Genomic DNA, 25,132 nt, shown 5'->3' on the forward strand with positions numbered 1-25,132 from the left:
CAGTCCCACAGTGCAAATATAAACAAGAACATATAACATAAAAAGATAAGAGCGTAGAAAAAGAAAGAAAAGGGGGAGTAAAAAGGGGTATACAAACAAAATTACTAAGTAATATATACATATGTAGTTGTTCCATCTAATACTTTTTAGGAGGTCACTAGATTAGTAAACACAAATAACTTTGGACTGTGAAAAACAGTGATTACCTCGTGGTTGATCAATGAGAAATACAAAAACAATGTTGCACAATCAAATCAAAAAGATAAGAAAGACCTGCTGTAGTGCCAAGCAGTAAACAAGCATATTATTTTGAAATGGTAACTGGGGACACTGTGGAGAGGAGCCGATATCAGGACTTCTGAATCTTTTTGAATATTTGTTAAGACCACATGGTGGCTCAGTGGTGAGCGCTGTCGCCTCACAGCAACAAGGTCCTGGGTTCCAATCGGCCAATCTGTTCAAGGCTGTGATCATTCTGCGGGCACTTTGGCCCTCCCGTGTCTGACTGGGTCTCCTCCGGCTGCTCCACTTTCCTCCCACAGTCCAAAGACATGGCGGTTAGGTCAACTGGAAATTCTCGATTGCCCGAAGGTGTGAATGTGTTTGTCAGTCTCTGTGCGTGTTAGCCCTGTGATAGACTGGTGTCCAGTCCAGGGTGCACTCTCGCTCCCAGTGCATCTTGGGACACAAGCTCCTGGCAACCCTGAAGAGAATTCAGAAAATGGAAGAGTGTATTTAAATTCAAATGAATGATTGAATCTATGGCTTTAAAGCAATGTAAGAGCTTCTTTGTTTTGACTTTTAATCAGTTGTTTCTTAAATGATTTCTGAATTTATCAATTGAACACAGCACACCACAACTATTCTAATTTTGTGAACGTCTGGGGATATTTAAGGTCTTGAGTGTGCAGCATGAATAAATTCAGCCAGTGCAAGCAACTCCAGTAGTTCCCCGTGGTGACCTATATATCTTCATTCATAAAGACAATCCACATTCACAATCTAACCTATCCAACCTGTAGGACCACCCCGCTCTCTATGTGCCCTGAATGTATATAATCTAGTGACCTCCTAAAAAGTATTATATGGAATGTTTTCTTTTGATAGGATTTGTTGTTAATCATCACTCAGGGGAAGAATTGGGGGGAAGTGTTCAGGTCATACTACCCTAAGTTGTGGTTAGATATGGTAAGTGTCAGATCGTGGCTTTGCTATTTCACAAGACACACAGCAGTATGTCAATCTCAGACTTTTCACATGTACATTGTCATTATTATCCATCCTAATCTACATATGGCAACAAGCGCTCATGTTTCAGCAGTGCTCTTCCCTTTTCAGTATCCCCTGGAAACGGTTTCCGTTGTGTTGAGCCTCTCGCAGCGCAATTTTGTATCCGCAGCACTTTTCCTGAATACCATACGTGTTGTCAAATGGATTTTTCCATGCTTCGTCAAGCGTAAAAAGATGTTTTCTAAATGCTGTGCATGTGGGAACACATGCACAAGGCCACCAAATGATTGTACTAACAATATCGTCTGTTCATCACAGTGGAAAGATAGATATTTTCTTCGAAAGGGGACATAATGACATTTAAATTGGTACATTATTGATTTCGATGGACCTGCTGTAGAAATTGTTTTCAATAACTGAATTAGAAGGTGTCTTTGTTAGGATTGTATTTTCTGTATTTAGTAACAGTGGATTTCTATCAAAGACAGCGTTTGGTTTTGTAATCCTTTTTTGTTTTCTCTGTGATTGCATTGATATATTTCTGTCACGATGGAAATCATTGATGATGACAGTGTATTAAAGTAACATGTTGTTCTATTTGTTAATTACTTAAGAAAAGGGCTTCATGAGGGCAGTGACCATTGAAAACAAAAGCAAACACAGATGCGACTGGATAAATCATCATGCTTCTCTTGCAACACTGAAGAGAAAATGCTGCACAGTTGCTATGGAACCCTCTGTTGCTAGGCAATGGGTTGATTATCAGAGTTTTTTATATAAGAGGCAGAGTGGTGTTTTCTTTGCCGTCCACCAAATTTGCTGTCAGAACTGACAGGTATTTACAACAGACAGAATCTGTGGAATAAAATGAAATCCCTATCCATGATTCAAATGCAGTGTATCTAGTCTAATACAATCGTACTCTGGACTGCAATGTGTGGCTTACTGAATATTCATACGCCCCATATTTACATGAAATGTAAATCATGAAAGGTTTCACTAGTAAACATAGATGTTGGGGGGGGGGCGCTTCTCCTTCCTTCATATACCATAAAAGCCATATCTGTGAGCATCTTGCTTCCTTAATCAGCCTATTTTAATCAGATTTTATCGTGTAAGGATGGTGTATTGGGTGCAATGAGATGTCTTCTTCTCTGCTGAAAACGACGGTCTATTGGCACAAGCACAGAATCAACCCAGATATGCCAAAAGATTTAATGCACACCCTAATCTCAGCACCTGTGTATTGGTAATTTATGCTGCTCCGTTCATTAAAATATCCAGTTTCTAAGCAGTGAAGATAGTGAGGGAAGTTCATAATGTTGCCCTCTTGTGGTGGCATTCAGATACCTGACTCTCTTTTGAAACTATTTGTGCAGTGTTTGTTTATTTTGTTTTCATGCGCATGACACTGTGTTGAAATCAACAATCTCAGTCATTAATAATGTTGATATATTCAAGGAAATACTATTTTGAGGGAATTCAAAACTTACCTAATACAAAAGACAGGGAATACAGTGGGGCAAAAAAGTATTTAGTCAGCCACCAATTGTGCAAGTTCTCCCATTTAAAAAGATGAGAGAGGCCTGTAATTTTTATCATAGGTATACCTCAACTATGAGAGACAGAATGAGAAAAAAAAATCCAGAAAATCACATTGTAGGATTTTTAATGAATTTATTTCAAATTATTGTGGAAAATAAGTATTTGGTCAATAACAAAAGTTCATCTCAATACTTTGTTATATACCCTTTGTTGGCAATGACAGAGGTCAAACGTTTTCTGTAAGTCTTCACAAGGTTTTCACACACTGTTGCTGGTATTTTGGCCCATTCCTCCATGCAGATCTCCTCTAAAGCAGTGATGTTTTGGGGCTGTCGCTGGGCAACACGGACTTTCAACTCCCTCCAAAGATTTTCTATGGGGTTGAGATCTGGAGACTGGCTAGGCCACTCCAGGACCTTGAAATGCTTCTTACGAAGCCACTCCTTCGTTGCCCTGGCGGTGTGTTTGGGATCATTGTCATGCTGAAAGACCCAGCCACGCTTCATCTTCAGTGCCCTTGCTGATGGAAGGAGGTTTTCACTCAAAATCTCACGATACATGGCCCCATTCATTCTTTCCTTTCCACGGATCAGTCGTCCTGGTCCCTTTGCAGAAAAACAGCCCCAAAGCATGATGTTTCCACCCCCATGCTTCACAGTAGGTATGGTGTTCTTTGGATGCAACTCTGCATTCTTTCTCCTCCAAACACGACGAGTTGAGTTTTTACCAAAAAGTTCTATTTTGGTTTCATCTGACCATATGACATTCTCCCAATCCTCTTCTGGATCATCCAAATGCCCTCTAGCAAACTTCAGACGGGCCTGGACATGTACTGGCTTAAGCAGGGGGACACGTCTGGAACTGCAGGATTTAAGTCCCTGGCGGCGTAGTGTGTTACTGATGGTAGCCTCTGTTACTTTGGTCCCAGCTCTCTGCAGGTCATTCACTAGGTCCCCCCGTGTGGTTCTGGGATTTTTGCTCACCGTTCTTGTGATAATTTTGACCCCACGGGGTGAGATCTTGCGTGGAGCCCCAGACCGAGGGAGATTAGCAGTGGTCTTGTATGTCTTCCATTTTCTAATAATTGCTCCCACAGTTGATTTCTTCACACCAAGCTGCTTACCTATTGCAGATTCAGTTTTCCCAGCCTGGTGCAGGTCTACAATTTAGTCTCTGGTCTCCTTTGACAGCTCTTTGGTCTTGGCCATAGTGGAGTTTGGAGTATGACTGTTTGAGGTTGTGGACAAGTGTCTTTTATACTGATAACGAGTTCAAAAAGGTGCCATTAATACAGGTAACGAGTGGAGGACAGGGGAGCCTCTTAAAGAAGAAGTTACAGGTCTGTGAGAGCCAGAAATCTTGCTTGTTTGTAGGTGACCAAATACTTATTTTACCGAGGAATTTACCAATAAATTCATTAAAAATCAGACAATGTCATTTCCTGGATTGCTTCCCCCATTCTATCTCTCATAGTTGAAGTGTACCTATGATGAAAATTACAGGCATCTCTCATCTTTTTAAATGGGAGAACTTGCACAATTGGTGGCTGACTAAATACTTTTTTGCCCCACTGTATATAGGATTAGAGAGGTCAGTCTCTTTCTGCAATCCCCTCAGTCTCTGCTTTGATCAAATGCTTTCTGTTCATGTAGTCGTAACATAACTCTGACTAGAGACTCTGGAACATAACCACCCTACTCCCCCAACAACTGATCAAGCCTACAATTATGCATGGCAGACATGTCTAATATTACCATCCATGAGACACTGCTAACCCTAACAACAACCAGGGTAAGCTTTAGGCCTAAGTATTCCCCCTTGTGGAGTATACCATGCCAAACTCCATTATAAAGATCTCCAAAAACATCACACATAATTACATTTTAGTGCATTGTAAGTTGAGTTATTGGCAAAATACTAACATAATTATAATGAAACAGATTCTGTCAAAGCCATTCATGTACATATGTCTTCTCTTTGAGGAACAAATAAGTGTACAATAGGGGTTTGGCTGACATTGACAATCCATAATGGAAGCACATAATGGTTGTTGCTCATTTGTCAAGCACCCAGCTGGTTACACTCTGACAAACTAAGGAGAACCACATTAACTTAAAACTATGACAACCCATTACAGCCTTCTTTACAGCCACGGGTAAAGCTGGCATTGACTATACAGTGACATGGACGGGCTACATAAATCAGTTTGATTCGCTGTGCAACCAATCTGCAACCTCCGTGTCTGAAAAGTGAAGCCAATGCATATGTGCCCCAAACATGCATCTTTTATAATATCCAGCAGCTGGTTTCAGAAACAAGTCGGATTGTATAGAACTCTATGAAAAATTGACCCTGCCTCTCATTTGATTTATTACGTCAGTAAACATCATCCTGACAAGTTTATGGTCTCTATTGCGAGTTTAAAGTCTTCTTTAATAGAGAATGATGTGCATTTTGCAAATTATGTTCACATTTAAAATAAAATTGACATGGCAAGGTACGCTTTAGGGCGTGGTTAACTTGTGATTGACAGGTTGATGCACAATGCTAACTTTGAACTTTTGTAAAGAGTGTTTTCAGTTCTTGAGAATAAAGGGAAATATTTGTATTGCCTAAAGCAGAGCTCAGAATGGTAGTCCACAATCAATTGGGGGATGTTTTGGTGATTACAACCTCGTATTATCATAAATAATAAGAATGCTCATTTTATTTGGATGTGCCTTTCACAACACCCAAGGACACAATTCAGAAATACAAGGTAAAAAAAAAAAGAGAATATGACGAAAACAAGCAAGGCATGCATAAAATAGACACAATCAACCAATCAACATTTAATCATTTTAATTGGAATGCTTGTCAGATTTCTACAACACTTAGAGATACCATGGGATTTTGTTAGATATCTAAGGTCCAGCCTTGGTTTGTGGTTCTTATTAGAAAAACAAGATGACCACTCCCCGACACTAAACTTATATAAACATATTGTTTTGATATGAACTGCCTTCACCAAGGAAATCATTAAGTAGGGCAGCCTCACCACCCACCAAATCAGTGTTGCTTGTCTGCCCTAAGGCTAGATGAGACTGTCAGACTTGAAGCACATTGTTCGAGTTGAGAGGACAGCATACATACATTATAAGCAATGGAGGGGACAGCTAGGCTAAATAAAAAAAGGCAACTGTCAACATGGAGTGAAAACACTTTAAGCACAGCGAGATGCATGACTGCCTGTTTTTTTAACCATCCGGGGAATTTTCTCAAAGCTGCATCTATCGCCATCTGAAAGTTCCCTGACCTCGCTAAAAATTCCCTCATTCCCTCGTGATCCGGGTCAATCATATGATGCAGATACACTGTTTGGATGTTGTGAGAATGATATATTAATTGTAAACGGTTACCATGGGGATCATAAGGCGAGCAACACCACTCAGTAAGCACGTAATGTTAATGTTACAGCATACAGCTCCAAAATGAAGTAATGTTAGTATTATTAAGGACGCATTTCCCATAAAGATAAGAGAGATAAGGCCCATGACACGCCAGAAAGCTAAGCAGTCGTTATTTCCCTCTGCTTACAGTATGTACAATATTCCTTTTGACTGCTTCCAGCATGATTACTTTTGTAAAGAGTGAATGCTATTTTATTATGCAATAAAAATACCATTTGTTTTTTATATGTTGTTTTATTGATTGCTTGTAGTTTTGCTAGATGGCTCTTCTGGGACGAGGTACTGTCAAAGTCATTAGCGCATTATTTACACTTTAAAGATATCTGATGAGGTTATGATATCCAGGAAAGCCTTCAATACTGCTACTCAATCAGAGAGATGGATCTTAAATAATACCTATGTAACCTCCTCCAAGGATGTTTTCCATTCAGCTTGTTTGTCAGTAGGATATCAGATATGTATGTGCGATATTCATGAAACTTGGTGGAAGGGTGTAGCATTGGACAATGAAGAACCTATATAATTTTGGAGCAGATCCACATAACAGGGCAAAAAGAACTGGAAAATATCCCTCCTCGTGTGGCAGTTACTTAATCATTCTGTATTTAGTGATCAATATCTCATTGGCAAGGAACATGATGGTCAATAAGAGAGTCTGGATATCTTAAGATACCCTCACAGTCTTAGATGACAGTAGGAGCTTGGAAAATCTTTTTCCTACACAACAGAATGTATGAGGACAATCCAAAAAGCCATATGGACATCTCCTGTTGGCTTGTGGGCTCAAACAAATGCTTTTTCTTCTTCCACCATGTCACATAAATGACTCACAATGTAAATCTGTGTGTTTTCTTTCACATTATTTCTTTAGTCAATCATGATGGAAAGGACCGCGGGGTTCTGACATTTTGTTTTTTTGTAGAATTAAACCAACAGGATATAAACGTGTTCGTTAGTGAGCTTTAGAGTCGCTGGCAGGCCTTTTTTTTTTTCACCTTTGAGCTGAACCAGGCTAGCCATTTCCCTTTATATCCGACTGAACATGTGCATTCGTATCTGCATGCTGGTAGAACATGGGGAAAAACCCAACAGGGCACCCTTTAAATTTGTAAAATTTCAGTAAATCTGTTCCATCCTCTGAGCGCTGTCCCTGTGCCCAGTCCTGCAGGCAGCCACATGCCGGGTTCAGTCAAGAGGCAAAACTGGTTGACAATTGTGAGATCAGTGCTTATTGTTTCTTTGTCTTTTCTGTTACTCACATCTACATCCAGGCCATCACCAGGAGTCTGTTGAAAGCTGTTCCCATTGTGATATTGGCCTGACATTGGTGTAAAATCACATGCACTCTTGGAGAGGAAATAGAAACTGTTAAAACACTGATAAGATAATATTCAGAGACAATATGGTTTGCCTAGGGACACTGTGTTCTATTTCACTCACTCACTTACTCCTTCCTTTTATATAAATCCAGACAAAAGGATAGACTAAAAGATGACTGTACAGAGTCTTTTTGTCAGAATTATTTGTAAAGAATATCCAAGTTATATGAGAACAAAATCAAGCATTTTCTAGACAATGTTGAAAATGGTGGTTGACACTGATTGGACAAATGCTTATTTAAAGACGGAAAGCAGTGTTGATCTCCAACTTGTGAAGTGCAAGTACAGGTAACGGTGTTATTTCGAGAAAGCTGGGGTGACAAAGTGCCTCTGTTTCAATAAAACGGGGTCAAAAAATGCAGAGAAAGAGATCTGGTGCTTTCTGTTTTCATCTAGTGAACAAATATACTTTGACATCTCTAGGGAAAACTGTTACTGGTTGCCTTCACAAAGTGCGATGGAAAATAGCCCTACTTTTTCCTCCTTTTTTGATCGGGATCGGTCAGGGAATATGACAAAGCTTCGGAGCATTTCGTCTAGTGAGAGGATTAAGTAGAAGGAAATAGGATTACAAAAAACAGAAAGGATAGGTGGGCCTTTTGGGTCCAGTGCTTTACTTTTTAATATTTTATTGGTTGAAAAAAAAATCATAATTAAGCAATATCTGTTAGAAGGGCCCCATTGGAAGAAATGTAATTTAGAATGAGGCTACATGTTAAAGAGGCCTTATTTTTATTATGCTTATTGAAGTTCTTAATTTCCTATAGGTGTGCATGTAAATGGTTTGTAAAGGTTAAAATCCCAGTGTTCGCTTGGAGTGTCCAAGCGTCTGGATTTAAGCCATCATAGTTTTAAGAAAGGTTTGTGTTCTTTGGCTTTTGAATATATTAAAGTGAACGGAGGAGTCATTACTGTTCAACTCGAACAGAAAGGGCCCACAGTTTTACATTAGAAGTTCTGAATGTCCCTTAACTCTGTGATGTCATAGATGAGTACAGTCACGACTGTCTCCCCTCAGGCTCTGGTGGAGTATTTCCTGACCCTAATATCTCAGGATTGTAGGAAGAGTGCAGGATAGTACAGGATAGCACATCTTTTCCTTTGCAGCAGAGCTTACAGATAAGATACCTATTACCATCATATTTTGCTGAACATAATGCTATACACCCAGGGTGGCATTAGTACATGCATGTTGCAATCATATTAGCATTCTGCGGCCTAATAGCTGAGTACAGTTTGGATATATTCATGTATTGAAATATGTGCAGTGCATCTAGGAATGTTTTTACGGTACGTTAATAGGATCTTTGCCCTACAGTTTTGAACGAACAGTACTAAATAGGTTTTAGCTATGATTCATCATTTTGTAGGGAATTTCCATTGCATAATATAACGGCTTTAGAATAAAAACACTATCAGCATTTTGATGGTCCCCATGGCATCCCATCTCCTTGGAAAATGAAGGCTGGATTTATGGCAAAGAGGAAGTGCGTCAATCATTACTCAACCAAAACAGGAAGAGGATGGCACTTTTGTTTTGCCTATTAGCTCTTCCCAGTAAGCAATATCAGCTCTTTACTTCATATCCCCTGTTGTGTTGGTATTAGTTGATAAGCTCTTTAGAAAGCAGAAAGAGACCTGGTTGTCTAACAAAAACAATTGAACTCCGAAATGCTACAGTAGTTCCTTGTTTCCACATGTGAATCATTTATTTGGAATAACGCAACAGTTCCTGAGGTCCAAAGTGAGATCACATCCTGGCAGTGTGTGCTACGGGAGGGTGTGTAACCTGCACAGGCATGCTAAGAAACATGTGTTAAACCACCTGTTTAAGCCTTTATTTAGCGATGGACTTGGCTTCCTGTTTGCTTAGGGCCAGTGAGCCTTTGGTTTGGCCTTGCATGGGGGAGTTTGGAGCCCATTATACTTTTCATGTTAGTCTTGTTTGACAATGTGCTTGGTGAAGTCTTACTGAGATGAAAAGCAATCAAAGAAACATTGCTTTTGTTTCATCTAAGCATTTGCTGTGTCATCAAAATAAAGTTGATGACGTTTTACACATTAACAGTAGAGTGTTCTGTTTTGTTTTTGGTCAAATTGGTTCATTCCTTTCTTGTTTCTTACATTGAGCTCCATGTTATTAGTGATTGACGCAATACACACAATTTTAGGGTTGATGCTGTTATTACAATGATACAAATCTATAGTTAGTGAGAGTGAAATGCACAGTGACAGCTTTGACTGGAATATATTTTAAGACATATCCAATAATAGAAAGTATAGTTGTGTCATATGGCCTTTTCATGCACTCAGATTCTTTATTTCAGGTGTGTCTATGCTATCTGGACAGATTAGGGTTATGATATCAATTTTTATACATTGTCAAATATATTTATGGGATCTGATCTGTACAAGTCTGCAACCCATACACATCATCATGACAAATGCTATCTTCAGTAACTGTCAAGATTCTTTTTTCCATTCTTCTTTGCATTTCAAAGTGTTGTATTTTGAGAGGATTAGAAGGAGGGGGGCGTTGTAGATCTGTTCTGGTCAAACAGAGATCATGCACTCATTTTTTTAAACTAGGTTTGTGAACCCGTGCACTACATCCATCAGCTGAGTGTATAAATGAATCAGCCCGGCATCTGTGAGTCCTACCTGACGCTTCAGATGTTCTAAGCTCGTGGCTGTCACATTGTGTGGATACGTTTGTGTAGGGGAATGAGACTTTGCAAAGTATTAAAAGTGATCTCAACAGATTTCAAGGACACCTTACTTAATTTTGCTTCTAAACTGTTCAGTTTTGCCTTTAGCATCTTCGAAATGTCTTCTGTGATTGTGCAGTGAGTCACAGGAAAAGACCTACACAAACAGAGAGAGAAGCGGTCCATCAGGACTACACGGAAGGAAAAATCAAACATACATAAACAGTAGTGTTAAAACCCTGTTTGAGTAAAAGTACCTTTTGATTATGATAATACACGCAAAACGTACATATTGTAGTACAGCTGTTTTCTGTTGTTTATGATCCTTATGCTAATGCCATTTCAACTATAATACCATGAAACATTAAACTGAATTTACTGATTCAGCACTGCCTCATAAACCAATCACAGAGATGTTTCGGCTGTTTCTGTTCGCTGTGTCAGCACTTCATATTTTGTGGCCCGATCATTCTCACTGAACCGATGTAAGGCTGACACAGTTTGAAAAGGAAGGGACGGGGGGAGCGTGTTTAGGCGTTAAGGATAACATAAGGACTAAAAATGCTTAGAAGGAGAAATCATTTGAAATGATAAAACACTGAGAATCAGTGTCAACAAATATGTTCCCTCACAAAATCCACTGCCTGGGGTAACGGCTTCTCAAGTGCTGGGCGCTCGTTTGCTTTATTTCTCTGCTTGCTAGAGAAGGTATTAAGTATAAAACAGATAAAAGGAATATGAAACTTCAAATAGACTCCAGCCCTCTCTGCAGTTTTGCGTTTAGCTTATTCTGCATTACTGTCTGTCCTGACTAAGCAGGTGTGGTTATAGTGTCAGGCAAGTCATTGTGGCAGGAAAATCAGCATCATGTTGGATAAAAGGAAGGTGGAATTCTTATGTAAACAAACATATGTTAACACAAAGGGAAATATTGAGGTAAGTGAAAGATGTTAGTCATGTTCACAACTGTGGATTTTAAAATACTTCTTTAACTTACAAAGCGCTAAATGGTCAGGCACTGTCGTACCTCAAGATCTTTTAACCCACTATTTCCCCGCTAGAACATTGTGCTCCCAGGGTTCGCAAAACCAGATCAGGAGTCAGAGCGTTCGCCTACCAAGACCCCTTTCTCTGGAACCAACTTCCTGTTTTAATCAGAGAGGCCGAGATTGTCCAAAGTTCAAAGAGTGCGTTGAAGACAGCAAACAACAACAAAGCTTTTAGTTAGAGCTGGCATTTTTGTGGTATTTATTTTATGGTACTTAATTGTAATGTTTTATGTATTTGTGTGGTCTTTTGTTGTATCTCACTCTATCTTGTCTTTTCATTTGGTTATTGTTTACAATGTTGTTGTTTGTTTGTAATCTGTAAAGCCCACTGAGACAAACGTGTTTTGTGATATATATCTGGCTATACAAATAATCTTTGATTTGATTTGATATAGTACGATAAGTGGTTAAATGTAAAAAAAAATGATCAAGGTCTGGTCTGTATGTCTTACAATTAGCTTATTAATGTAAACACTATCAAGATCAAGTTATCATATAATAGGTTAAATCAAATAAAGTAAAATATTATTGAGGTATTTTTCATTGTTGGTACAATAACCTGTAAACCATAAAAAAATATTGAGGTCAAGTCTTTATACTGACGATAAGCCAATTAATCTTAACACTTTCAAGGTCTTGTCGATTAGGAAAGTCAATCAAATAAATTACAAGATAATTTATATTTTCATAGGAGAAGGTTAAAAAATTGGAGGTCTTGTCCATATATGGTATTGTAAGCCAATAAATGGTGACACTATTATATTCATGTCCATATAGTAGGATAAGTTGATTAGTTATCTATGTAATACCAATATATTGCACGATAAACGTAAAAATGATCGAGGTCATATCCATATATTGTATGATAAGCCGGTTATGTAAACACTATCAAGGTCATATAAAGTATATATGACATATAAAGTCTAAATGACATGTTTATGAAAAATGACCCTTAGATGAATACAATGCTACATAGGCTTATCTGTGGGCTCATACATAACACAGTAGGTCTGAAGTCATGGTTGCAGTGTCTGAGCGTACTTGGCCTCTGTGAATGGATAATGGATAAGTTGTGTGAATATGAAAGTGAGCTTAGTGTTATCTGCACATGGAAAGCAGTGCATATGCATAGCTGTTTACATGTCTACAGCATGTACTGTAATCATGTCAATGAGGCACAGTCTGCTTCTCCCATTCCTTCCTATCCTAGGAATTAGGATGGATGAATGCATTTTCCTTGTGTTGTTTCACAGGAGAGTAGCTTGTCTTTACTCTCTGTTACACATACACTCTCTGGACAGCAAGAACAGATTTAAATGTTTCATCAATGTTATTCAACATGGGCTAATGATACATAATGCAAATATGCTATCTGATGTTGGTCTTTTAACTAGAAATATTTAAATCACGTGTGGGTGAAATTGTTTCCTTTTGTATACAAAATTGCATGCTACTGTGTGTGCAACTGAAGTAATCTAAAAGTGAAGGTGATATCTCTCCACTCTCTTTATGCTGCTTGGCACATACCAAAGTGCATTCTAATTCTAGTGGTTGCACTTTAGTGACTCAAGTTTTTGCTTTGTTTTCTTCAGGTCCTCCAGTCATCGTAGGAATGAGCATCAACATAGCGAGCATCGACTCCATCTCAGAAGTAAACATGGTAAGTTACAAACGCTTTGGTCTTATGATCCCCTACTGGCTTTCCCACCCAGAAAACAATCAGGTTATTGGTCTGAAAGATGAAACCAGGCTGAGGACACTCCTACAGAGTAGTAGGGATAGGCGAGGATTTCAAAGATATTTCCACTAAATGAAAATAAATATTGCAAGTAGCAATCAATCGAAGGTGATTTATATAGTCCAATATCACACATTTTACATTTGTCTCTGTGGACTCTACAGTTTGTATTGTACAGTAACAACTGATCATTTGCTCGTAGACTGGAGTTGTTTCGTCTCTTAGCACCCTCTTTATTTTCCCCAGTGTGACTTCACCTATATGGTTAGCAAGCCCCACTTAAAAAAAAGAAAAGAATATATTTTGAATACACTAAGGGTTGTTCTCTTTTTTAAGTTATTGGTCCTGCTTTTGCAATTAAAATGAGTTTCAAAAGTTGAAAATCAATAGCAGTCTTTTGTTTGTTTCTGGTCTGTTTGAGATGTCTTTGTTCTTGTATGACTCTGAATCATGAGTTCAAAGTGGAACACTTGATAAGTCATATGTCATATTTAGTTCTGTATTAATTTGAATGAGGGAAAGGTTTTTAAAAATTGCTCTCACTGGGAAAAGTAATACAATGCTAATGTTTGCCGTAATTGCTGTTTTTAAAGCGGTGTATAATAAAGTTTTAGATTATAGCACCTTTCATCAAGTATGCATTAAAAAATGCTAATTTTAATCATGTTTATGAGTGAGAGGGTTGATTGATTAGTTTAGCAGTTGTATGGTTGAATGCATACTAAGACCTGTGGGTTCATTCACTTCATCATGATTGATACTTTTCAATACAAAATACTTGGCTCCATTAATTACAAAGCAGGATGTAAGAGATACTGACGGTCCTATCATGCATCATGCTCAAACAGATGAAGCTAGGCGAACATGCAATTTTAAAAATGATTGGAGATAAATGGCACACAATATTTCAAACCATTGGACTGTGTAGGTTGAAAATGAAGCCAATGTGTATCTTTCATGGGTGTGACTGTAGACTATTGCTTTGAGGGCAATGATGCATTAGCAGGCAGACATTATATCTCCACTTAAGCTCTTTCTCAGTTATAACAGTGTGAAACAGGAGTCCTAGCACAGCTGTATGTATTGGTTTGGTGCCTGGGTCCAATTTAACAAATCCAGAGTGGTATTTTTCTGATTGCGTAAAAAGACATAACAATTCCCACGTCCTGAGAGCATGGAAAACAGTTTTATAGTCCCCATGCTTTCTGCTTTTATTGCTGTTGTGGCCTTATCACAAGTGCTTTTGCTCTCTTTGTCATTCATTAAATACATTGTGGTTAACCACTGAATAGAGACATTTTCATGTCAGCTTAAACTCTGCACATTGTTCTTGTTCCCTACATAACTTAGTGTGTCATCTAGTAGTTGTGATTTTAGGACTGAAATAATTAATAAATTATTCGTTAATGCGTGGCTACCAGTTTGTTAAACTACGCACACTGTCAAGGGTTCACTCAAACCGTGCACTGCAAAAAAACAAGAAGATAAAAGAAAAGCATTTCTTACTGAGTTTTTTTATTAGCTCATGGCCGTGTGTTCATCTGAATGGTTATTGTGATTTTGTTTTCCTTCTCCCCAGGACTATACCATCACAATGTATTTCCAGCAGAGCTGGCGAGATAAGCGTTTGGCCTACAATGAACTGAAGCTAAACCTGACTCTGGACAACCGTGTAGCAGACCAGCTTTGGCTCCCTGACACCTACTTCCTTAATGACAAGAAGTCCTTTCTGCATGGTGTGACAGTAAAGAACCGTATGATCCGATTGCACCCAGATGGCACTGTCCTATACGGGCTGAGGTAAGAACACTAGAGGCTAATCCATTCCTACATATGGTTTGTGTACTCTGTTATCCTAAACTTATACTGGTACTACAGTAGAGGCATTTTGCATTTTGAAGAGAACATTTAATAACATCAAAAAAATGATATGGCGCGCAAAATCTTTGTAGCCAAATAAGTACTTTTTAATCAACCCAAACGGACAGTTGTGCAGCTCAAAAGTCTGATTCATCACCATGTGATAAGTGTGAATCCTAAATGAATGGCTCCAGGTTTGAACTGAAACAAAACTTACGGCATAACAAAAAAAATATTGTTTTACGCTTTACCAAGTAATCAGAGCACTGAGAAAAAATTAGGTCAACTAAACTTTGAGTTGTAGCACGTCAAGCAGCAACAATGTCACCATGTCACCAGCTTTCATTCATTAGTGCTTTTCTCAACGGTTTTATGAATGCACATTAAAGTGTTTTGCAGATAAGACTTACTTCTTTTGTTAGCTATTATTGCCCTCCAATTTTATGACCCTCCTCCACTCTGTTAATATGGAAGTCCGAAGACAAATCAGGTTCAGGTTAACTGTGTGTGTGGCTCTGCCCGTTAATAGCGATAGCTTAAAAACATAGTCAAGGGACTTACTCTGGCTTTTACACATAGCATGCTGGCAGGTCCCCAGAAAAAAGAGGATGGTATGGTATAGGGAAGAGATGGATGGATTATTCATGTCCTTTTAAACTTTTCGAAAGATTTAATAATGCAAGGAGTTGATGTCTCAGGAGAAAATATTGAGATGTAGCAACAAAAAAAATCCACTCATGCTGGGATAGGCTTTACCCCTCTGTGACCCCAAACAGCTTCACTAGTATTTGGAAATCTAGAGCAAGAGCAAACACTTAAATATGAGACCAGAGCAAACGTAGCACTTGTGGGAAGGAGGAGTGATATTTGCCCACAGTAGACTGCCGAACACTCACAGAGCCTAGTGATAACTTTAATTAGATAACTGCTGTCTTTGTCATGTGGCAGTAAGTGAAAATGTTCATACCCTCCGAAAAATAAGATCACCCTGCTGCTACTTTGGCGGAATTAGTTATGACTGATGTATTTTTGGCAAGAAAAAACAGCCTTTAAAGCTTTCTTTTAGAAAGTAAATAGTCTACAAAGTGTGACTCAGGACAAACAAGAACAATATTTCAGAAGGAGAGGGGTGCATTAAAACCCAAGATTCATTGTCCCAGAAAGGCTAAAAAAAGGTTCAAAATACTCACCACCAAAATGTCCCAGATTACTGCGACAAACTAGACAATTCATTCAACAGTAAATGTGCACACAGGGACCCATTCGAAATCCCTCGGGGGTGGCTAAAAGTACGAAAGCGTCCCGAGGTTTGTTCAAGCTCAGAACGGATCGCTGCTTTTCTTAACCCAAGTCGTTAAAAAAAAAAAGCAGTTTGATGGAGGCAAAGGAGCAGGGAACGTGTTTTGTTCCATGAAGAAAAGAAAATGACAGTGACAGGGTGTAGATCATATGAAGTAATGAATTATTAATGTAATAATCAGTATTCAGGAACTCTGAATTACTGTATTGGTGCTGACACAAAAGGAGATTTGACGGAACAACGTTTTTCATTTTTTTCTTTTATGACTCTTAACAACTTTGCAGAAATGCAATCTCACTGCTGCTGAAGACCGTGTTGCACATGTCTGCCTGCTGGATGAATCTTTGAGGATTTGTTTATTGCCCTTCATGCCAATTGCACATGGCAATGTACAAGTGCAATCTTGGAGCAGCATGGTGGCCCCCTGACAAGGGTCTGGAGTGGGATGAATACATATCAATTGTCAGAGATGTACGTCAGCAGGTACCGTCGGGGTCTGCTTCAATAAAGACCAATCAAATCCCCTTCTGTCTTCCCCCTTCTGCTGCTGCTGCTTAATAAAAACAGAAGGTCTTCTTACATCCACAAACGGTTGTAAATAACAAGAATTTGTGCTAATGTGGCATTAATCAATTAATAAAATGTATTTTAAATGAGTGCCAGATGAAAAACTTCCCATACGTGAGCCTGGTGAAAACTGGTTCAATTTAATGGTGCCAAAATGAAACCATGCCAATTTATCTGAATAAACCTTCCCATCTGCTTCAATCACCGTACGTACTTCATGCACATCCGGGTTCCTTTGGAGCCACAACAGTGTGAAGCAGGAAATAGCATTACACCTGCATTTGCACCTCTGCTGGCTTGGTGCCTGCATTAAAATCAGAAAACTAAGGCTGTTGCTAGGGACACTAGCCTCCTCCAACATCTCATCTTCAAGCATACTGAGCAGGGGTTTACGGTTACCATCACCCACTGCAGTAATGGTAAAATCCAGATGGCGTCAGCCCTTGAATCTGTCCTCCAGACCATTTTTATTTAGCACTGTACAATAATCAGAAGCAGTGAGTAATCTACATGCCATGGTGAGTTTGGGACCTTTACAAGCCTCCTGTAAGCACGCAATTAAATTACTTTGTGAAAATGTTCGACTTTGCCCAAGGGTTGTGTAGACATTTCCCTTTTCAGAGAACAAAAGATGTAACTTTCACAACAGATGTTGCGTTCTCAGTTCAATTCATTTGAATGCAGCGCCTCTCAAGTTTGTCCGCTTTAGGTTTTTTGTTGTCTTAAATGCAATTTCTTGTGAAGACATCCTGTTTGTATCCATCCCCTGTGCCACTGTTGAGCACAATAGGATGCAAACTGTGGACAATCACATTACACACACTGCTGCACCTAGTGCTGCGCTCTCACCTAGCCGCTCACTGTGAAATGTGCTGATACTTGTGTTTGGCTTGGTTTTTATAAACCTTTATTTACTTGATTCTTTTTGCTTTCAGTGGTTTTATTGTCAGCTGTGGTAATTTATGTGGATCGATCCACAAGCTCTGATTCAGAAGTAGATCCACACATTTTACCCACTGATCTCTATTGAGCAATAAATGGTGCATTATCTTTACCTGCAGTTTTTATTCTGTGGTTAAACCAAGCAGGTTTCATCATTTTTTTGTATCAGGTTTGTTTTATTTTCCTATACTTAAAAAAAGTACATGTATGATGATCAGTATTATTGGAAAGATGCTACAGTCACATCAATAATAACAGAGAGCAAACATTTAGTACTTCACAACACACACACACATGAAAGACTACCTATCAAATGATAAGCTCAGTTAATAGTTGTCCTTATTGTTGAATGTCCCCAAATGTAACGCATTGAAAGTGATTTTGGGAATACAAACATTTAAATTGCCAGCCAGAGGCGGTTGCTAAGAAAAGTCCAATTGGATAGAAGTCTATGAGAAACTACTTTATTTTTATATGATTTAACAAGGACAAAGAAACCTCCAAAATATTGTCACAAATGTTTAGGGCAGAAACATTTTCTTCCTGTTAACCCTTCATCTCCCTCAGATGTATCTTTTGACCCTTTAGAGGGGTCTGACTCCAAGGCTGGAAACCGCTGGACCAAACTACGTAAATGCATACATAAAGTAATTAAAACTAGCTCCACTACAAAAGTAAAATGCTAAAAACCTTAGAGACTTTTTGATGCAGAAAAATGTCTTATTCTTTCGATCTTTAAGAAAATGTTTCTGATTCTACATTTGTACTGCACCTGTACTGTAAATCTGTGTACCGGGATCAAGTAGATTTGGAAATATGAACTGTCCATGGATGTGCATTTGCCTTCCCATAATTCTTTTCCCCAGGAGGGACTTCAACTGCTATAATCAAACAATGGAGTCATCACACTGCAGTGTAGGTCCAAAATTCTAATCAAAAAAGGAAAAACTGCCCCCAAAAGTGTCCCTTGAGGAAATGTTGCTTTTGCAAGCATTGCTCAATTTGTTATTTTTGTATACTTGAGATTTACTGTAATATAGATTTTGAATCATGTGAAGAGGAAGGGACTGGGTCTGAAGACTGCTGAGTGGTGCAGGGGAGCATATGGGTGTTGCAAACAAAGCCATTTGAAACATCAATAAAAGAAGTCTGTGTCAGTAGAAAGTGTCCTGCCTGTGTGCATGATCACTCAGCTTTTTCTAACTTCATCATAAGCAGACTGACAATTGAGCACAGATTCCAAAGACCATTAAAGCTTTGTCCTGATTATGATTTCTCCTTGTGTTCCTCTGTTTAGTTAACCACGGTGTAGTACTACGCTCTTCGGTTGGTAAGCAAAACGCCTCACAGATAGGGATACATGAGTAGACTGTGTAGGTGTCAAAAATCATGCTCATATTTCTGAGGCCTCTCTGTCTGTAGTGCTGAGCCTCTGGGATCCACCTCCAGATTGCTTTTAGCCGTCATGTGTGCTGGCACAATTCATGGTCTGAAAAACCAGGACTGGCCTTAGAAGTGGGAGGAATGCACCTTATTGTCTCCAGACGTTACACCTACTGGTACGCTTTTAGTTTTGGTTTATCATATGCATTTTTAAATGAAATTTAAGTCCCAATTGCGGCAATGATTCTGGATAATGAGGTGCTGAGGGTTAGGGGTTCCCCTACTTTTCAAACACAAAATGTCAATCAAAGGGACACATACTGACCATGAAGATACACAAAACAACCAAAAGAAAGACACAAAATGACTACAAAACTACCAAAAAAAGGCAAAGTTGACAACAAAGAGGCACAAAATTACCATAAAAAGCCAACCAAAACCACCATAAAGCAACTGACAAACCAGAGACCCAAAGAGACACAAACGACTAGAAATATATCAACTAAAAGATAGACTCAAACAACACAGCATGAGTAGGAGCTTTCTGTCTGCTAAGAGACCCATTGTCTCATAATCTGTCGATCCTGAGGGATGATTACAAGACAATACAAACCAACTTATATTGCGTATCATGTAGAAATCTCCACAGTAAGCAGTGAGTGTGGGGCTCAGGTCTAAGGCTGCTGCTTTCTGCTGGGACTAGAAGTTGCTGACCTACATCTGCTGACATTTTCAAATCCCAGGCCCTCGCTGTGAGCCGTCCCAACTTGTGCCTACTCAATGAAGATTCTCTCCTGACTTGTTAACTGTCACATATGAAGTCAGTTTTATTCATCCTAAGTTTTTTTTTTATTTCCCCCTCTCTCTGCCAGGGGGTGAAAAATTCATTTCTATCCTTTTCTCCGAGCTGCTGCCGCTGCCGGTTTCATTGCTTCGCTGTGCTACCAGGGGTTCTGTCTGTGTCTGGCAGGACTCGTCTCTGATCAAGTCTGATCACACAGGATACCGGAGTGTGTGCCACTTTAGGTTTCAGCCTGCAGATTTTTTGGCTCTCCATATTTTAGTTTTTTAAATGTTTTAACTCGAACAAGATTTTATTGTAGTGATGTTTTTGTGGTATGACTGATTCACTTTTTGGAGCCGAGGTCTTTTGGTAGATTTGTAAAAAAGGCTGTAGTTATAACGTGTAAGAACTACGTTTTTATAGTTCAGTGGTCTTTGGACAAGAGGGGATAAGTGGAGCAACTAATCCTTATTTTCATGATCAGTTATATTGCAGATTATTTTCTCAATCAATCATTTATTTGTTTTGTTTATGAAATGTGAGAAAATAATAAAGACATGTTTATTTCAATTCCGTTTTTTTACACCTGTATTGGTTTAAAAAACAGAGGATTCATTTTTTTATGTTTTATTTGATCCGACTAAAACCCAACGATGTTTGCATTGATATGATACAAAATTCTCCTTATTTGAGAGGCAGAGAACATCATTTTGTGACATCGTTGCACAAAAGATCTTGAACTGATTATATGAGTATACTGTATAAAAAGTGATTATTTTGCTCGAGCGACTTATCGTTGCATCTCTAGATAGGGTCATACATGAAGACATATAGATGTATTTATCTCTGTCTGTACATTAGCTCTTCACTATATTTGTATCAAACTGCTGATAATCGCTCCTAATCTCCCTGCATCTAATTATGGTAAAGACATTTTCCGATATTCTTTCTGGAAAATCCTGATTTCCAAGTGACCTCTCCTATTATCGTAATAGAGCAGGATGTTGCCTCCTCGCAGTGTGTGAGTAGAAGCCCTGCTTTACACTCAGCGCAGAGACAGCAGGGGCGGGGGGTGCAGTACAGTAGAGCAGAGCACAATGCAGTGTGAGCAGCTTAATGCTTGTGCAGCAGAATGCAGCTCAGTGTCATTGTGAATAATAAATAAATACCTGACACATTTTGTTTATGCATTATTTTCTTCACCCTTCTGCTATCATGGAGCTGGAGGCCCCACATGCTTGTGTGTTAATCTGGCCCAATCAGCTTTAGCAGGACATATTTTGTTTTCCAATTACCCGCCGACAGCACTCTGTTCACCCACCATGACCAATTTACAAACTCAAGCAATATATTTCCAATTCAAACGGCTTATTATCTACTGTATTACTAATTTTACTGTAGATGCTTGTGTGGGCTTGCTAACTGCATCAACGCTGAGACACACACTGAAGCGGCATTGGAAGATATGGCTTTAACATGATTGGTAATGTAACCAAATGTGAAGATAAAGGAACACTCACATTGCTCTCATCAGGCTCCTGTGTCAGAAGCCACCAGCACGTTCTCAGGGGAGCGTGCCGTTGGCTTCTGACACCGAGATGATGAGCTGAAAATTAATTTTAGTATTTCATTTACACAGGAGGGCAGCAAGCTAGTATGATGAACACATAGCAGCTGGTACAAACAGCAGAGATGTAATTACTAAAATGTGCTGCACCGGTTAATATTTCAGCTATATGCCAGAGACCCCTACATGTGTAATTTGTAGCCAAAGCTGTTTTTCCTGGGCTACTGGATTTATTGATATTAATAAACTGCAATGCATACATATTTCCCAAAGCTACCTGGCAGAAATGCATATCTTGGAAAGAGCAATAAATAACGTGCATTGACAAAACCGCAGATGCTGAGCAGTTAGTGATCCATATAAAAGGAAATACTTCTCCAGACTTCTCACAGAAACATGAAGGATAAATCATATTTAAGAGTCTCTGCATGAGGAGGAAAAATACTGTAGAAATTCCCCTCAAAAGGACTATTCATTTTTATTTAGAAGAGAAACAGTTTTCCACAAGTGCACAGGCAGAGTGTCCAGCTACTCTGCAACTTCATTTAGTGACGGACATACTGGTAGTTCATCATATTGTTCAACATGTTTAAGTACTTTACATTACATAGAATTTAGCTGAATCAAAGATTCAAACTAAGGACAACATTGTGATTTTTTGCCAAGGTATAAACAGGACATGTGGGCCTTCAGTTTGCGGTGGAAGATATGACTCTCTGTCCTGATATCAGCGGGAACCTCGTTACACCATTTGGGAGCCACCTCTTTCACTCTTAGGATAACATTACTCGTGTGTATCCACCTCTTTACAATATAACTGAAATATTTTCTGTGTTTGTCTGTTTTTCATAGAATAACCACCACCGCTGCGTGCATGATGGATCTGCGGAGGTACCCTCTTGATGAACAGAACTGCACCCTTGAGATTGAAAGCTGTGAGTATTTTTTTACTTAACTTCCTTTATACTAAACTTACAGCAACCTTCAAACACATTGCCTGAAATGTGTCTGTATAGGTTTGTGTGCATGTAAATGGTGTGAAAAGGTTGAAATCCCAAAGTTCCCTCCAGGAAAAATACAATTGTGAAATCAGAAAATAAGCAGAATAGAGCCCTTTTAATGTTGTCACATTTGTACCTCCAAAAGCGAATATGCTACTTAGTGCTTTCTTGTTGTAAATAGATTTGTGGGATATATTGTCAAAGGTTCATTAGGGAAATCGGTGGCATCTTTGCCAATATGTACTATTTGTCTGAAATCAGAGTGCCTGCTGATGTGCATTGACACTGGTGAAGGCTAAGTTATAGCATTTATATTAGGGACCTTACTCTCAAATTATCCCGTACCTTGACATATGTGTCATGCTAATGTTGAATAAACACCCCACCACATCCACAAAAATCATTTCCCAGAATAATTTGCACATGCAACTCATATATGAATGTGACAGGGAAGTGAAAATTAATTATTGGCTAAGTGTCCTTTAGCACCTGATTAATCAGGAGTGATTCATTATGGACATGGTTAGTATGTAGATATCGAGCCATTTGGTTCAATAACATACCATATACATTAACTATACATTCAACACCATTGTTCTTAAAGGAGATTCTGGAAATATAGGTATCTGCTTTCTTGTAGAAAGTGAAACAATAACAACACAATAACAAATAGTCTGGATTAAACAAACAAATGTGTGTATTAACAGTGCTAGGAAGGTTATTTTTTAAATGGATTTGGATTGCTTGTTGCCTCATTATGAATGTATAGTATAGTAGCAATTTCAGTAACTCAATCAAAGTAATGTAACTTTTTTAACTAGATTACATTTCTAACAAACGGTTTAACCTTTCTTCTTGGAACAGAGCATTTCATATTTAAGCTTTTCAAGGGTAACTCAGTAACAGTAACTGATTATATTAAATATGTGGTCATTTACTTACCCAGCTCCATTTTGTGTAACTAGCTATTCCCTAACCTGAGGTTCTAATAAGTTTAAATTGTTCCCTTTGCAGAGCCATGCTAGCTGTTTCCCCTTGTTGTCACTCTTCGTGCTAAGCTAAGCTAACCATCTCCTGGTTGGAGCTTCATATTTAGCCTGGTATCAATTTTTTTTTCAAAATACAAAAGGAACTATTTTCACAGGTCGAGTAGTAGTATTCTCCACAGGTAACCCCTTTATTTTTACAAACAAATAAAGCAGGTACCCTTTGAAAAATTAGAAGAATATAAAACAATGTGGAACTGCTCGGATATTGCTGTCTGCATGTGTATCTGAGAAGTAATCAGGTATGTACATACAAAATGAGGGAAAAGGCTATCTTGCCTTATATCACAAAATATCCTTTAATTGACTTTTCTTTTTTCTTTTTTTCAAATGCATTCATTTAGATAAATCAATATCCAGGAGAAAAAATGTGCTTGTGTTGTAATTAAAAATTGTATTTGGGTGATCATTTTCATCGACCACTCCATCAGTCAGCCCTCTTGCTCAATACAGCAGATATTTGTGGTTCTTGTTGTTGCAGATTGTTTATCCTCAGGGCCATCAGTAGGCGATGAAATATGGATATGCCGTGAATGAAAAAGTTTCAGGAATATCTGCTGTTTGTGCTCGTGCAATGCTCTGCCCTGGTGGGAGTCATGCACATTAACCATCACTGTGATTGATTAGGCAGGCAGTTGTTTCAATTTCATGGACAATGTCACATTTCCTTAGCCTATAACCTCAGAGGGAGATTTAATGATAATGAATCCTGGTCCCTTAGTGAGTTTAATGCCATCTAGGTCTGGATAAGGGGTAGGAGGATATGAAAGGTAGTAACACTTCCTGCACTGAGAAATTGCTCCGCAGTGAATGCATACTGGCCTATTGACATAAATCTTCTGCTGTGGTCACTTTCAATTGCGCTGCCAGTTGAGAATGTGTGGGAGCGTCGTACCAAGTGACACATGTTAATAAATATTCATGCAGGTAGTAATGCATGCAGTGATTTAAAGCTCCATAGGAGTCTGGACAGTGGAGCATGCGATAGCAGATTTAAGTCCTGGGTGGGATTGTTTTCCACTCAGAGGTTTTTTTAGTGCCGTCTTCAGTGGTCCTTACATCTTCAAACCCCATCCCCTCGCATCATCCAAATACCATCCCATAATGAATCTTTAGGATTGATTTTATAAAGCTGTGATTTCTTTTTTGAAAATGGTTTGTATTTGTAGCAAAAAAAAAAGCAGATTGGAAAGTCTTTTGTAGAATTTATCAAGACGCCAATATCTAATTATTATCTGTTAACATAAATATAATGCAATTTAATCAAGTTATAATTTTAACAACTTGTAATTGTTTCGTAACACATTATTGAGCATTTTATAATGAGTATTAGTTTCAAGTTTCATAATACTTTATATGGCTAATAACCAGCTAGTGATGTATACCTCAGGATAGTAATGCGTGATGCATTATAACAAGATTATAATGTATAACTACTTTTGGAGTTATAATATCATAAGATCCCATTTGTGTCAATTGTGCGTAGTATGATTATTTACCTGTATAAGTCATAATAAAGTGCAACCTCATTGTAACGGAATATGATTATGTTTGTAATGCATTATACACGTAGAAATTATTCAC

The 25,132-nt window shown here is 38.5% G+C and overlaps 1 protein-coding gene across 1 annotated transcript in view; it reads left to right on the forward strand.

The window, feature by feature from the left end:
• gabrb4 (gamma-aminobutyric acid type A receptor subunit beta4) overlaps nt 1–25,132 on the forward strand; it is a 54,552-nt gene that overhangs the window by 17,478 nt on the left and 11,942 nt on the right. The window contains exons 3-5 of the mRNA XM_063896231.1: nt 12,953–13,020; nt 14,678–14,898; nt 22,354–22,436. Coding sequence (XP_063752301.1) covers nt 12,953–13,020; nt 14,678–14,898; nt 22,354–22,436 — 372 coding nt within the window. The remainder of the gene's footprint in view (nt 1–12,952; nt 13,021–14,677; nt 14,899–22,353; nt 22,437–25,132) is intronic.

Source organism: Eleginops maclovinus, chromosome 11 (genome assembly GCF_036324505.1).
Source record: "Eleginops maclovinus isolate JMC-PN-2008 ecotype Puerto Natales chromosome 11, JC_Emac_rtc_rv5, whole genome shotgun sequence".
Classification (NCBI taxonomy): Eukaryota; Metazoa; Chordata; class Actinopteri; order Perciformes; family Eleginopidae; genus Eleginops; species Eleginops maclovinus.